This window comes from Oryza glaberrima, chromosome 1 (assembly GCF_000147395.1).
Source record: "Oryza glaberrima chromosome 1, OglaRS2, whole genome shotgun sequence".
Lineage (NCBI taxonomy): Eukaryota > Viridiplantae > Streptophyta > Magnoliopsida > Poales > Poaceae > Oryza > Oryza glaberrima.
In genome coordinates this window covers 25,560,485-25,574,458 of record NC_068326.1, presented here as the reverse complement: position 1 = coordinate 25,574,458, position 13,974 = coordinate 25,560,485, and the positions used below count along the sequence as shown (strand labels likewise).

The 13,974-nt window shown below is 44.4% G+C and overlaps 1 protein-coding gene across 1 annotated transcript; it reads left to right on the top strand.

Moving 5' to 3' along the window:
- The first annotated feature begins 5,930 nt into the window (after positions 1–5,930).
- LOC127753671 (uncharacterized) lies at positions 5,931–11,166 on the top strand. The gene is made up of 6 exons (XM_052279088.1): positions 5,931–6,478; positions 6,570–6,661; positions 6,774–6,873; positions 7,517–8,378; positions 8,480–8,613; positions 9,988–11,166. Exons 1-6 carry the CDS (start codon positions 6,387–6,389, stop codon positions 10,862–10,864), a joined length of 2,157 nt encoding a protein of 718 aa, XP_052135048.1. The 5' UTR covers positions 5,931–6,386; the 3' UTR covers positions 10,865–11,166.
- The last annotated feature ends 2,808 nt before the right edge of the window (positions 11,167–13,974 follow it).

Here is a 13,974-nt window from a genome sequence, read left to right as displayed (position 1 = left end):
TTATGAGAAGAAGTACTGCTACACGTGCTAGCGTGCATGCTGTTTTTCCTCTTAGACATGCATGTCTTTTTCTTCCTTTTTATAAAGTTTTATCTCAAATTACCTATCCGATCTACAATCCAATTACACCATTGTCTTCGTTACAATTAAATCTTCACAATAAGATCTTACACGATTATATTACGATGAAAAAATATTTATATTTGTAAATTACTTTTATTATATGCGTAAGTTACTTTTATCGTATATATAAGTTACTTTTATATTTGACTAAGTTACTTCTTAGACATATAAAAGTAAATTTAATAAAGTATAAAAATAATTTACATATATATTATAAAAGTATCTTAAAACAAAACGGAAGTAACTTTGTCACGACATTAGAAACGACATTAGAAGTAGATTCGTTGTAGGGATAAAAATATGACTTTATCTAGATATTAAATTTAATCAGCACAGATCAACACACGTAAGTTTAACAATTTTAAAAAGTAACTTCAATGTTAATTGGAAGAATGAAAGGAAAAAAGTAATCGGTGATTAAACATATGTATAGAGAGTTACTTCTAAACCAGAACTATGCAAAAGTTTTTGTTTTTCATGTAGGATGAGAAAAGAAGATAAAAACCTTTGATGGATTGTAAATAACACTGATAGAATAAATAATAAGAATTAACCATGTATAAGATATAATCTTATAACATGGAAGTTACTTTCTAACATGTAATAAATTACTTTTAAATTAATAAAATGAGAATATATTCAATATGAATATTATTTTGTCACATATTTTGAGTGAAGTACAATGATGCAAATAGATCTTAAAAACAATATGTGATTTAAAAGATATAAGTTATTAAAGAGATTAAAAAAGATATATACTATTGGAGTACAAACAAGCAATCATATCCAATGAAAAAAGACATGCATTAAAGTTACTTTCTTTTTTTATAAGTTACTTCTATAATATATGTAAATTACTTTTAAGCTTTATTGAATTTACTTTTGTATATCGAAGAAGTAATTTAGTGAAATCTAAAAGTAATTTAGATATATTATAAAAGTAATTTATAATTTTTTCTCAAAATATAATCATGTGAGATCTTGTTATAAAGATTTAATTGTTACGAACACAATGGTGTAATCGGATCGTAGATCGTATGAGTAATTTAAGAGAAAATTTTATTTGAAGTATAGGTGGATATGGTCTCTTTATAGATAGAGTGGTAGCTGGTTTATCTAAACCACTAGCTGTGTAGTCACGTCCTTTGTTTTCTAGTGTTTGGAAAATTGTTATTGGCCAATCTAGTCGTATCTCTTTTTTTTTTGGGGGAATCTTGTTGTATATCTTATCTAAACCTCGAAAAAAAAACATATCTGTATCTCAGTTCATGGATGAAATTGTCAAATATCAAGAGACGAGGGATCTAACACGGAGTAAAATTTATTTGATCTCCTATGCAACCAAACAACGGACAAACGAACAAAAATGTCATAGGCACGTACAAAACACAACGGACAAACTTCATCACGATGAGTACGACTAGGCACAATATTCTTTTTCACCATTTAGTTTTTTTAATTGATCTGTGTTCAAAATTTGAGCTAGCTATAGCAAAATTCGAGGAGCCAATATAATGCACCCATTGATTAACAATCCATGCATCCTACCCGTTTCATTTATCTATAATTAATACTCCCTCCATCTATTTGTGATAGTGATATTTCTAAATCTGAAAAATTTATTTTTGATAGGCATATTTCAATCTAACAACTTATCATCTTAATGGTTTTTTTGATTTAATGCGTGACTCTCCATTCATCCACACAAGATTGGCTACATGGGCATCGAGAAATGTACTCCCTCCATACTCATAAAGGAAGTCGTTTAGGACAATGTTTAAGTCAAACCTTGGGAATATAAATTATTAATAACTCTCAAGTTGTTGATTTTGAAAATGCAAAAATTATATGAATATATTTGCCTTGAAAAATACTTTCATAAAAGTATACATATATCACTTTTCAATAAATATTTTTATAGAAACAAGAAGTCAAAGTTGTGTTTTGAAGACAGTGTCGCTGTCCTAAATGACTTCCTTTACGAGTACGGAGAGAGTAAATATTAATAAATCGTTTGTTTACGAGGAATGACTAGTAGCATGTTTAAATAGATGATAAGTAGAACCACTTATCGTTGGTCTATGCACCAAGATGAAATATGACTATCAAAATTAGATGGAGAGAGTAGCTACAGCACTCCTCCCTTCGAAATTGAGAGACATAATTATGAGACGATGGGTTAAAAGAAGTGGAGAAATAAGCCAATCAGTTAGGAGGAAAAGATGTCCTGACTCTTTTGGCTTTCTGTGGGAAAGTTGTAATGCCCCGATTTTCGTTTGGGTTTAAAAATCATTTAATAATGCATTTCAAGAAATGATATTAAAAGTTAAAGCAATTTATTCGAGTGAATTAATGGGAGAATTAAAATTTTCCCTTAAAAATCATTGGCCGGGAATATTTTGCAATATTCTTTGTGCCCTAAAATACTCTCTGAAATTTCCCGTGAATTTTCGGAGCTCAAGAAATAATTTTAATAGCACAAAGTTCATTTAATCAATTAAAAAAAAGAAAACAAATAAAATCCCCTCCCCTCCCTTTTGGGCTTGGCCCAAGCCTTCCCCTCCTCTCCCGTGGGCCGCGCGCCTCCTCCCTCTCTCGCCGGCCCGCGCCTTGCGAAAGTCTGCTTTACGTCCCCCGGTTTCCCTCCTCTCTCTCCATCCGGCCGACAGGTGGGACCGTGGGCCCCACCTGTCAGCTCCTCCTCCTACCTCTCGCCGGCCAACCCCAACCGCCATTGCCGCCCACGTTGCCACAAAATCCGGCGCCCTCCCGCACCCGAGCTCGCATCCAACGACGTGGGCACGATCCCCTCCACGTCCTCCACCATTTCCCCCGCTCGTCCCACAAAAACCGGCGCCGGCCGAGCCGCCACCACCCCACGTCGGCGCCCCACTTCCCCGCCGGTTGCCGCCCCTCTTGGCCCCGTTTCCGCCGCTCCGACCCTATAAAAACGAACCCCGGAGCATCCTCTCTCTTTTCCCCTCCTCACCCGAGCCAACCGCGCTCTCTCTCCCTCCCCACGCCGCTCCCGCACACCGCCGTTTTCCGACGAGCTCCGATCGCCCGCCACCGCTGCTCCACCCACCGCCGCGCCAATCCGCCACCACTGTCGGCTTCGCGACGCGGTGCCGCAGCCCGGCCTCTACTCCATTTCTCCTCTCCGCCTCCGGAACACCGCCGCCTCGTGCACCACCGCCTACCTCCTCCGGCCGCCTCTAGCCGCCATCCTCAACCACCTCAAGCCGCGCCACTGCCTCTGTTAGATCCACCACCGCGAGGGCAAGCCCGGCCGCCCATCCTTTTTTCCCCTCCACCACCAGAACCACCTCCCCACCACGCCACCCTACCGGCCACCTTTTTTTTCCGTCTCTGGTCGCCGTTCACCATCACCCCGGCTGTGCCGCGACGCGCCGGCCGCATCGCCTCCTTCACCGCGTCCCGCTCTTCCCCGTCCGCCGCCCGATCGCCGCCTTCCGCCGCCGGGAGCCCCTCCTCATTGTCGACCTGTGGAGCGCCGCCGCGCCCGCAACCGCCGCTGCGCCCACGCCTCCGCTTCCTCCGGGCCACGTCGGTCACGCCCGCGCACGCGCCGCACCTCCCGCGCCCACTCCCCTCTCTCTCCCGCCCGCGCCCGCGCCCGAGATGGCCGGGATTCGATTTTCGAATCCCGCCTCTCTCTCTCCTCTCCCACTCCCCCACGTTGGCCGGCAGAATCTCGCCCCTACCGGCCACGTCCGAGACTCCCCTCCCCTATTTAAGCTCCGCCGTCGCCCCCTCTCTCTTTTTCCCCATTTCGCCGAACTCCCTCGTGCTCCCCACCGCTCCCGCGCCGTGCACCCACCCGCCGCCGCCTTTCCCGCCGCTCCGGCCGCCGCTAGCCGCCGCTAGGCTCGCCGCCGCACCGCGCCGTCGCCGCCGTCGGGTTCGCAAGGACAAACTCCACCCCGTCTGCCCTTCCTCCGTTGGGATTCGTCGCCGGAATTCGCATCCCCTCACGCTCCGGTGTACTTCGAGATAGTCGCCGAGGTTCCTGCAGCAGCAGAGCAAGGCAAATCATGCTTGTCACTCGAACATGTTGTTCCTATATTGCAAATGCTCTATTGTTTTTCTTCAAATACTGCATCGTTTTATAATGTTATTATGGGATGTTTACCTATTGTTACAGCCATGCTATTTTGGTACCATGTTCCTTTGTTAGCTTGGGGTATAATCTGAATAGACTTTGGACTAGGAATTGCTTGGCCATGCTTTGTTCCACTAGCACACAATGGGGAAAGCTCACTAAAATATAGACTTTAGGTTCAATTGGTAAGGTTGGTTTAGTACCACCGTTTTGGTGTTGGTTAATTAAAATGAATCACATGGTGGGCTGTGGGTGCATGGTTTTGCTAGTCGCACCCATGGCAGTTAAGGACCGGTTCGCGGGATGCCTTGGAAGAACTTATCGTACTTACCACAAGCCAGCGTGGGCAACGGCTGGGGTTGTAGTGTAGCTTTCCTCTAGCTGACGCATCCAGGCAAGGGTGGGCGTGATGGAGCAGGGCAGGCCCTGCGACGGCCTCTGTCGCTTCCGGATTCACCTAGGCACGAGAGGGGACTGCCCGCTGCCTTGCGCGGAGTGGGGGTGAAACCTGAGGTGTGGTGTGCTTGGTTAGAGGGGGTTATGCGAAGGGTCCTGTCACGGCCTCTTTCCGGTATGTCGTGGTGGCATATCGGCGCACGGAAACGTGTCGTGGGGCTGTGTCTTGTGGGTACAGTTGTACACCTCTGATCAGAGTAAAACTATTCGAATAGCCGTGCCCGCGGTTATGGGCGGTCAACCAGATTCACCGTGATTAGTCTCACCCTAGTTTAGTCTAATGAAATTGGATAGTATAGGTGGATGGTTAGGCCTGTCGCAACGTGGTATAGCGTTGGACAGTGGATGATTAATATTGATTAATTATTACGACTGTTTTCTTCTTTAAACTTCTGTTTATAAATGCTCGCTTTATGCAAATGAACCACTCTAGCTCTCCTTTGATAATTCCCTGCATCATACCCCTATTCCGATATGACTTGCTGAGTACAGTGGGTAGTACTCAGTCTTGCTCTATTTTTCCCAACCCCAGAGTTTGAGTATGTGTCAGATGGTGGTTTTTCCGAGGAGTAGGCTTCGTCCGTGCCGTCGAGGATGCCTGTGGAGTGGTGTTCCCGCTGCAGAACAAGTCAAGGCTTAGCTCCTGTTATCTTTCGTTTTTTCCCATTGCATTTATGTAAGACTTTTATAATGTTTGTAAGACGTGGATCTGAATGTCAACATTGTCGTTTGTGTACCCCGGCCGGTCCTGGACGGAGATTTTAATGCACATTCTGCTTAGAATTCTATTCGGGAATTTCTGGACGTGACAAAAGTCCAGCGTGACACATTGACAATAGAGAGAGCAAGTGTCGATGAGGTGACACAAACTCTTCAAGGTATCCGATAGCTCAACAAGGCCGGCCTCCTTGGCCACCACGGAGTCGTGTGTACTCCTTATCCTCCTCTACTTTGCACCTCTTCTCCATCATTAACGAAAATCCAACAACGAGCAATCGTGAACGAGAGGTAACCATTGCAAGCGTGGAAAAACAATACAGCAGGTGAAAAATTTTCAGTCGATAAATATTAGTACCCAAAATTATTTTGTGGGTTTTTGCCAGTCATGAAAGTTTTAATTTTAGAAAAAAGAAGGATAAATATTTCGCTTGACTCGTGGGCCTTAGGTGGGCCGAGCTGCTCGTCCACGAGCCGGTTTCTCTCTGGACCCATTTACTTCTGACGGCCCGCGGCCAGGCCTGCCCCTCCCCCATCTCCTCCACTCGCCGGTTCGCCGCGATCTCCAGCGAGGCGGCGACCCACCGGCGACCACTCGCCGGCACCCCCCGCCCACCTCCGGCGAGCAGGTAGGACGGAGCAGCTTCCCCTCGCCGCCCGCTTCGCTCGCCTTCTCTCCTCCTCCGCCTCCGCCGCCGCGGAGCCCTGGCCACGCCGCATCCGCTCGTCTTGCCCACCAAGCCACTTCGCCGGAGCCGCATCCCTTCCCCAGCCGGGAGAACCGCTGGTGGCTCCCGCTCCCGCTGCTCTCCATCGGCATATCTACTTGTGGAAGCTCACGCGGAGGCGGAGGTCCAGCTCTGTGGCAGTTTTTGATGGGATCCTGCCCCGCGCGGCGAGGGTAGACAGGATCTGTGCCGCTCCAAGATTAGTCTCCCGGTCTCCAGACCTGAACCAAGTTGCTGCCATGGCGTCGTCAGCTAAGGAGGAGGCAAAACCGAAGCCGCGCCTCATTGTCCGCCTCGGGGTATTCCTCGCGTCGCACCACATACTCTTCAGGTTCGCTCTCATCTCTTCGTCTTTGATCCAATCTTGATTCTCCTGTTTCTTTCTGTCTGAGACATTGACATTGTTCACCCTCTGTGACCAGCGCTGTGTGTTGTACGGCGGGCATAATCGCGCTCCTCTTCCTCCCTTCGCTTGCCAAGAACACGTACCTATCAGAGAACGCTCTTATACCCGGTAAGCTTTTTTCTTATACTGCTATTCCATGAAACAATCATCTCCGATGCTGATTGTCAGACGCTTCTTTCTCATTGGTATTAGCTGCAAATTAAGTTGTTTTAAAATGTAGGCTCTGCGAATACATTATTTTCTACTGAGGATGTCCAGGAAGCAAACAGATTTGCGAAGGGAATTGAAGCTGCAATTGGGGAATCAAGAGGTGGAACAACGTATGTTATTCTGTATAGAGTTCCCTTGGTTCATATTCTGCTTCCTTCATAGACAATGGGCTTTAACAAAAATTGCACTGTGTACATAATGTTTAATTATCATGTGATGCTCTATTTTGAGTCTACTGTTAAGGGGCTTCCTCTGATGAAATACATCCTTAATACCGCATTTTAGTTATACTATTGAGCGTAGACATGGTATCCACATAACTCTAAACGCAAAGAAGTTTTTTCATGGGTAGTAACAAACGAATGATAAAATAAAAGTCAGAGATATACAAAGTTCAGGTTTTTTATGAGAAAACAATGTAGATGCACAAGCGCACACCATACATGCACTTGAGTGGAAACCCTAGCACATGAGCAGAATGGTGGATGCTGCGCATAAGTTCAGAGCATCATCAAGCACCGTCATGTCCTTTCCTATTGAGACACACATGTAAATATAACTTCTACATTTTTGCTTATGAAATATTAATCTAAAAGTAAATTATAAGTTTGTGCAATGATGATGATACTCTGCACATTGAATAAGTGATAATAAATTACAAGAAGTGAAGGAACAAGTGGTATAATCCTATGTTTTCCATAGCTTGTAAGTTTATATGATTTTCTCAATGTCTAATTTTATGCATTATTGTAGGGAGATCCCAAAATTCATAGCACAACAAACAAAAAATCTGGGAGCAGAAGTGTATTACCATGAGTTCCTCCCTGACAGCAAATGTTTTCATCCTCTGAAGTTCTTTACATCCATGACAAATAATATGGCAGCCAAACCCAATGGAACCTACACCAACTTTGGCATTAACACAGTTGGCATTATACGGGCTCCACGAGGTGATGGCAAAGAAGCAATTGTACTGGTTACTCCTTACAATTCTCAGAAAGTTACACCAAATGAATTATTATCACTTGCACTTGGATTCTCTGTCTTCTCCCTCCTAAGTCGAGCTGCATGGCTATCAAAGGATATTGTCTGGCTGTCTGCAGACTCACAATTTGGAGAGTACTCTGCGGTCTCTTCATGGTTAAATCAGTATCATAATCCTATGTTTCTGAGTCACCCAGTGAATTTGGATACCAAGATCTATGGTGCAAATCAATTTTTATATAAACCTGATGGCACTGCAGAAAAGGCAGAACTTATGGCTTTCAAACGTGCTGGAACAATGGCTGCTGCACTCATATTTAAAGTTGGAGAAACCAGGAAATATGGTGATAGAGATAGTGTCACGATGTATGCAGAGGCATCTAATGGCCAAATGCCAAACTTGGACCTTCTGAATGTGGTGCACTATTTAGCTGTTCATAGACAAGGTTTTCGCGTGAATGTCGAGACATTTAATTCCTTGTTGAGCTCTTCATGGCTTAGGGTTATTGCTGAAGTATTTCAAAATCTTGGGAGTGTGTTGAGAAAAATAAATCCTGACTGGAAGCTTGACGTGACCGTTCCTGATTATGTGGAGGGTACTGCAAACCTTGCTAGTTCTATGTATAACCAGGTAATTGAAATATATATTGTTCATTCATTTCCATTTGGTCTATAAAAATATAAGTTTTTTCAACTCTGTTAATCCCTTCTTGTTTGGCTTTGCAACTGCAGGCTCTTGGAGTGCCCACAGGTTCTCATGGTGCTTTCCGTGACTATCAAGTTGATGCAGTTTCTTTAGAATTTGCACCAGCATTTCATCTTAAAAACGAGAATGCTAAATCTTCATTTCTTCTCAGGGGTGGAAGGTCAGTTTCTATTGTGTTACGGTTGTGTTATTTTAAGCTGCTCTTTTTTAGAGCAAGTAGGTAGGGAGCGTATCCTATGCACACAGGCCCTCGCGTGTACACACCGTGTACACCAACTAAAAATTATCACAAAAAATTCTAGGAAAATTCATACATGTACTTTCAATAGTATTACATCTACGTGCAAAGTCGCATCTTCAAATTCATTCTACATAGAGAATAACAAAAAAGATAAAATTCTGACAAAATTACAACCTTAAAACTGTCAGATTTTTTGTTTTTTTTTGTTACGGCTAAAATATAATGAATTTAACGTTAAGATTTTAACCCTAGGTGTAATACAATTGAAAGTATGGGTATGATTTTTTCTAGATTTTTTGGTGACATTTTTTAGTTGGTGTACACGTGTGTACACGTGAGGGCCTGTGTGCATAGGGTATGTTGCCAAGTAGGTATTGTTGACATGCATTAAGCAGTTCATTACTTAATTAGAGTGCATGTTTACCTATTCAAAATTGTTTGATTGTCAGATACCAGAAAACTGAATACATACTGAAGGTTTTAAACAAACTCTAGCTTGTGCCATTTGTATGTATGTATTTCTCTCTGATAACCAAAGTAATTCAGCTTTGTCAAACATTACCTAATTTCATATATCTAATTGCTTTGTGATGCTCAATTAATTTTATTGTCAAAATATACTATTAGTGAGCATTAAAGCACATGTTCGATGCTAAAGCTGTATAATCTCAGGCAACAAAAGGCTGATTATAAAATAATTCTGTAACTGCCTTAGCCTGTTAACCTTGCATATTCTTGTGCGGAATTATTCTGGTGAGAGGTCTGATTGCATGTCAGCCTCATAACAGTCAAAAATTTGCTAGGTCTGTCCTTATGTCAGTATGTGTGTCTGGATTATTCCATAGTAGGATTTGCTAATGGCATTAGCATACTGTGATCTTATCCAATGATATAACATACAATTTAACTTATTTCAAGAAAAAAAATGGAAACGATAAGGGAAGGGTACTGTTGCCTTTGCCTGAATCCAAGTTTGCCAAAAACACCAGTGTGTGTCAATGACATGCCATACCCGACATCACCTGTCATTGTCGCAACACACGGTATTTTCATATAGGGCGATAAGGGGGCGGGCAATGGTATATTGGCGTTTCCCCCAAATTGATGAAGTTTTGGACTGAACTTAACAAAGGAGCAGGATCACAAGACCTCTGACTTATCATATTAAAGGGTTCACTTTATTTTTCAGTAAAATACACCTGCTGTATTTTGTAGAGCAGATGCTTAGCACAGCATTTATGTTGATCTCACCACAAGATTATCTAAACATGTTTGAGAATGCCTTTTGTTCAGGTTAACTGAAGGGGTGGTGCGCTCTGTAAATAACCTGCTCGAGAAGTTCCATCAATCGTTTTTCCTGTATTTCCTTACAGCCCCAAGCAAGTTCATTTCAGTTGGTGTATATATGATTCCGTTTGCATTACTCCTGGCACCCCTCCCAATAGTTGCTGCTGCTCTTGCTGGTGGTAGTAAAACCAAGGGGAAATTGGAGGATGAATGTAAAACAAAGGGTAATGCTGATGACCTGCAAATGGAGGGTGGATCGTGGAAATGGCTTAAATCTGCAAGAGTACTACTTATCATCCAATTTTGGGCAGTACTTGTTTCTTTACTCCCATACTACATTAGCCAAATTCCTGGTGCTATGCCAATACAGTATGCAGTGATTTGGGCCGTTCTCTCCATCACTATATTGATCATCCTGTATGCAATGTTTGGCTCTCCATCCCGTGCTGGTGTGGAATGGAAGCTTCTAAAAGCTACGATGATCACTTCCATCACCATAGGAATGGGGCTTATGTCGATCATAAATTTTGCTACTGCTCAGCTTGGGGCTCTGATATTGATCCCAATGTGCTTGTTTTCTCGACCGCTGAGGGCACAGCTCGAGATGAATTTCCTACCTCGCACAGTATTGTTGGCCTCAAACATACTTCTCACCGTCTTGGGTTTCCCTCCAGCTGCATTTCTTATCATGAAAGGTCTATCCAAGGGATCATGGACAGTAGACATTGTTGGTGATTTCTGGCTGTGGATGGAGTTCTTGTGGGAATGGAGCAGCGCGACATATCTGTATGTATTTCTTGTCCATCTTCCCTGCTGGCTCTTGTGCATCCATGTGTTGCTGCATCCATGCTACCAGCCTGAATCAAAGATGAAGCAGGAGTAGCGTTTGTTTGGTCACGCATTGCTTTGAGGTTAGAGAACACTGCAAGTCTGTAATAGATATTCCTGATTTTGGGTGTGCTTTGGTTGCCAACATCTTCAAAGCAGCAACTTAGTTTTGTATGCAGGACTAGCAGCTTAGAAACATCGATGTATTTTTGCTGTTTCTTTTGGAAGAAGCACGGATGGGATAGTAAAGCCTGCTTATGTATACTATAGTGGTGGTGTTTGTTGTGTCACACTACTCAAACCACTGACATTTGGTACCCATAATCTATACCCTTTAACGTGTCCTTTCCTGTTTCACTATTGACTCTTCTTTGAACGAAACTATTGACTCCTTCTCAAATTAGCTTCGGGATCAGATCATTCAACTAAAGCTGTCAGGCCGGGTAGGCTTATCGGAACATTGGGGGTTCCTTATGTTGTGACTGAGCAGATATGTCTATTGTGCCCGGCAAAAACGGATTTGCAAGGCCAAAGGCTTTCTCATTCGGAAAAAAAAAGATCACCCCTTTCATTCTAAGTGACGGAGGGATCATATAATTCGAGCCTTTTCTTTCATGCTTTTTCCGGCGGTCTGTAGAAAGCAGCAATCAATAGAACTTCCCTAATCTACCTACTTGTTCAATAAGGAAAATCATAATACTACTTAGACTAAATATATGCTTATTAATTGATTTAATAAGTTAGAAACTTAGTTTGTCTACGGGCTCTTGGCTAGTTGTAGAAAAGCTGGTGGAACGTGAATGTGGCCATTTTGTACCACTCCAGTATTTACTACTACTACATACATCCTTTCTTGTGGACATGCAGTGGCTTGGAATGCCACAGGTTGATAGGTGATGCCATTCAGGTTGAATGTGCTCCGTGCATAGGCCTTTTGGTTGGAAATGTGAATATTATGTGCTTGAAGTGCATATGAAGTGTGCTAGACATGTGCACGATGATTGAAGCACAGACCAGACCAAAGCAGTGGGGTGGGCCAGGCGGCCTGGTCCGTCTGGGACTGGGGAAAGGATTACGGGTGAGCCCAAGCAAGGCTGGGCCCGGCTTGGGCTTGGTGGGCTAGTGGGCTCGGTTTAGTTTGATACCTCGATTATCCTACTCTTTCTTGTTTTGTTTTGTTTTTTTTCCTTGACATGTCTTTCCTGTGAAGAAAAGGGGCGTCAGTCTCGTACAGTTCGCTAGGCTCATCAACTCCGTTTGGCACCATGCTAGATTGCTAGGCTAAAAATATCTCAGGCCAAATGCTCTCTCCGCTCGCCAGAAGCCATTTTCATAGTCGTGACGTAAATGGTCAACACCTGACAGACCTTTTTGTCCATCTACGTCGAATCTAAAAGGAACACATCGTCACAGCCTAATAGCCTATCATGAACTCAAATTGTGCCGAGGACTATACTATAGTACATTAATCTGCAACAGAATTCACCTATCCTACCACTAGTCCGTAATCTATAGCGATAGATCGAGCTCGCATTATTGTGTCCTCCCCGCTAGTGGCGGTAGGCCCCGTCCGCCATGCAAGGACGTGCATGCGCGATCGCCTCGCCCGGCGGCCGCCATGCATGCGGAGGGGACGCGCGCCCCTTGGGCGACGCCGCGGGTCGCTCATCCCTCCACTCGCCGCTGCGGCCGCGGCCAATGTTGGTGTCCTCTCCTCTGCTCCCTACCTGGGCGTGTACCACGTTTGACGCCTCGCTCACAGGAGGCCATGGCGACAGAAGCGGCGTACGGTGACGCGCGCGACGACGGGTGGGTGCGTGCGATGCGCGAGCGCGAGCGCGACGGGGTGACGTACGGATGGGCGAACGGGACCGGCTCGGCTGTTCCCGTGGGCGGCGGCTGCAGGAATGCAGTGGGAAATTGGAAGCTTGGAACTTATGCGTTGGTTGGCCTCGTGGCCATTGCCGAGCCGCGACGACGTCATTATATATCCATCCCAAATTCCCAGTGGAACGCGATGGAAGAGATCGAGTAGGAGCGTGTGAGGGTTGAGAAAACTTTGACCCCACCTTGTTTGTTTGTTTGTTGTTAATTTGCCAAGTGTACAACTTAAACAAATCTCGCCCTCGGATCTCACATTCTCCGTTTCTCACTCACCCGTGGAGGAGTTGTCAGTAGCAGTTTTCCAGGCGATCGAGATAGAACGCTTGTTGATTTCTTATCTTGAGATCTTCCGCTGCAATCATCGCATCAGCGAAAGATATACGCGTACTCTCACCGTACCACCTTGAAACCTGCGATATGTGCGTCTCTTGATCCGAGGAAATCAATTCAAGAAACGTACTCCTAGTACACTATAGTGGTACTGCCTGCAGTGCAAGCACGTCAGGTTCAGGGGGCAGAGACAGGCAGTGTTATTATTGCACACACTGATATTTCACCAATTTTACGACTGCAAGTGCTACAGCTTCCAAACTGAGAGCTGTTGGATCGAACTGTTTTTGTCCGGCGCTGAACCTCTTTCTAGCGTGGACCCTTGGCGTTTGGCTTTGTAGAAACCCCGAACTCTGATCGATCATTGATCACAGTTAAATTGCACCTCACCAGAACTCAATTGTGTCGGTTCAGCAGTAAAAGCCTACTACTGCCCCCCACTCCGTCATGCGAATAGCAACGTGACATCTCTTGAAGTTGACATTGGAATCAATCACTGGTGTGAAGTTAGGTAAAATGCACGGCTGCTAGCTTTTATTTTGGTGCCCACCAGTTACGAGCATACGAAGTTGTGCCTCGCTCCGATTTATACACAGGCTCTGTTTAGATTTAAAGTTTGGATTCAAACTTCAGTCCTTTTCCATCACATCAACGTGTTATACACACACAACTTTTCAGTCACATCATCTCTAATTTTAACCAAAATCTTGCGCTGAACTAAACACAGCCACAAGCTGTGTATGGGCGCAGATACAGTATGGTATAGCTACAGTACGCACATATGTAGGCTGTGTTTAGATCCAAAGTTTGGATCCAAACTTCAGTCCTTTTCCATCACATCAACCTGTCATACACACACAACTTTTCAGTCACATCATCTCCAATTTCAACCAAAATCTAAACTTTGCGCTAATCTAAACACAGCCGTAGTACATGTTGATCGGTCAATTC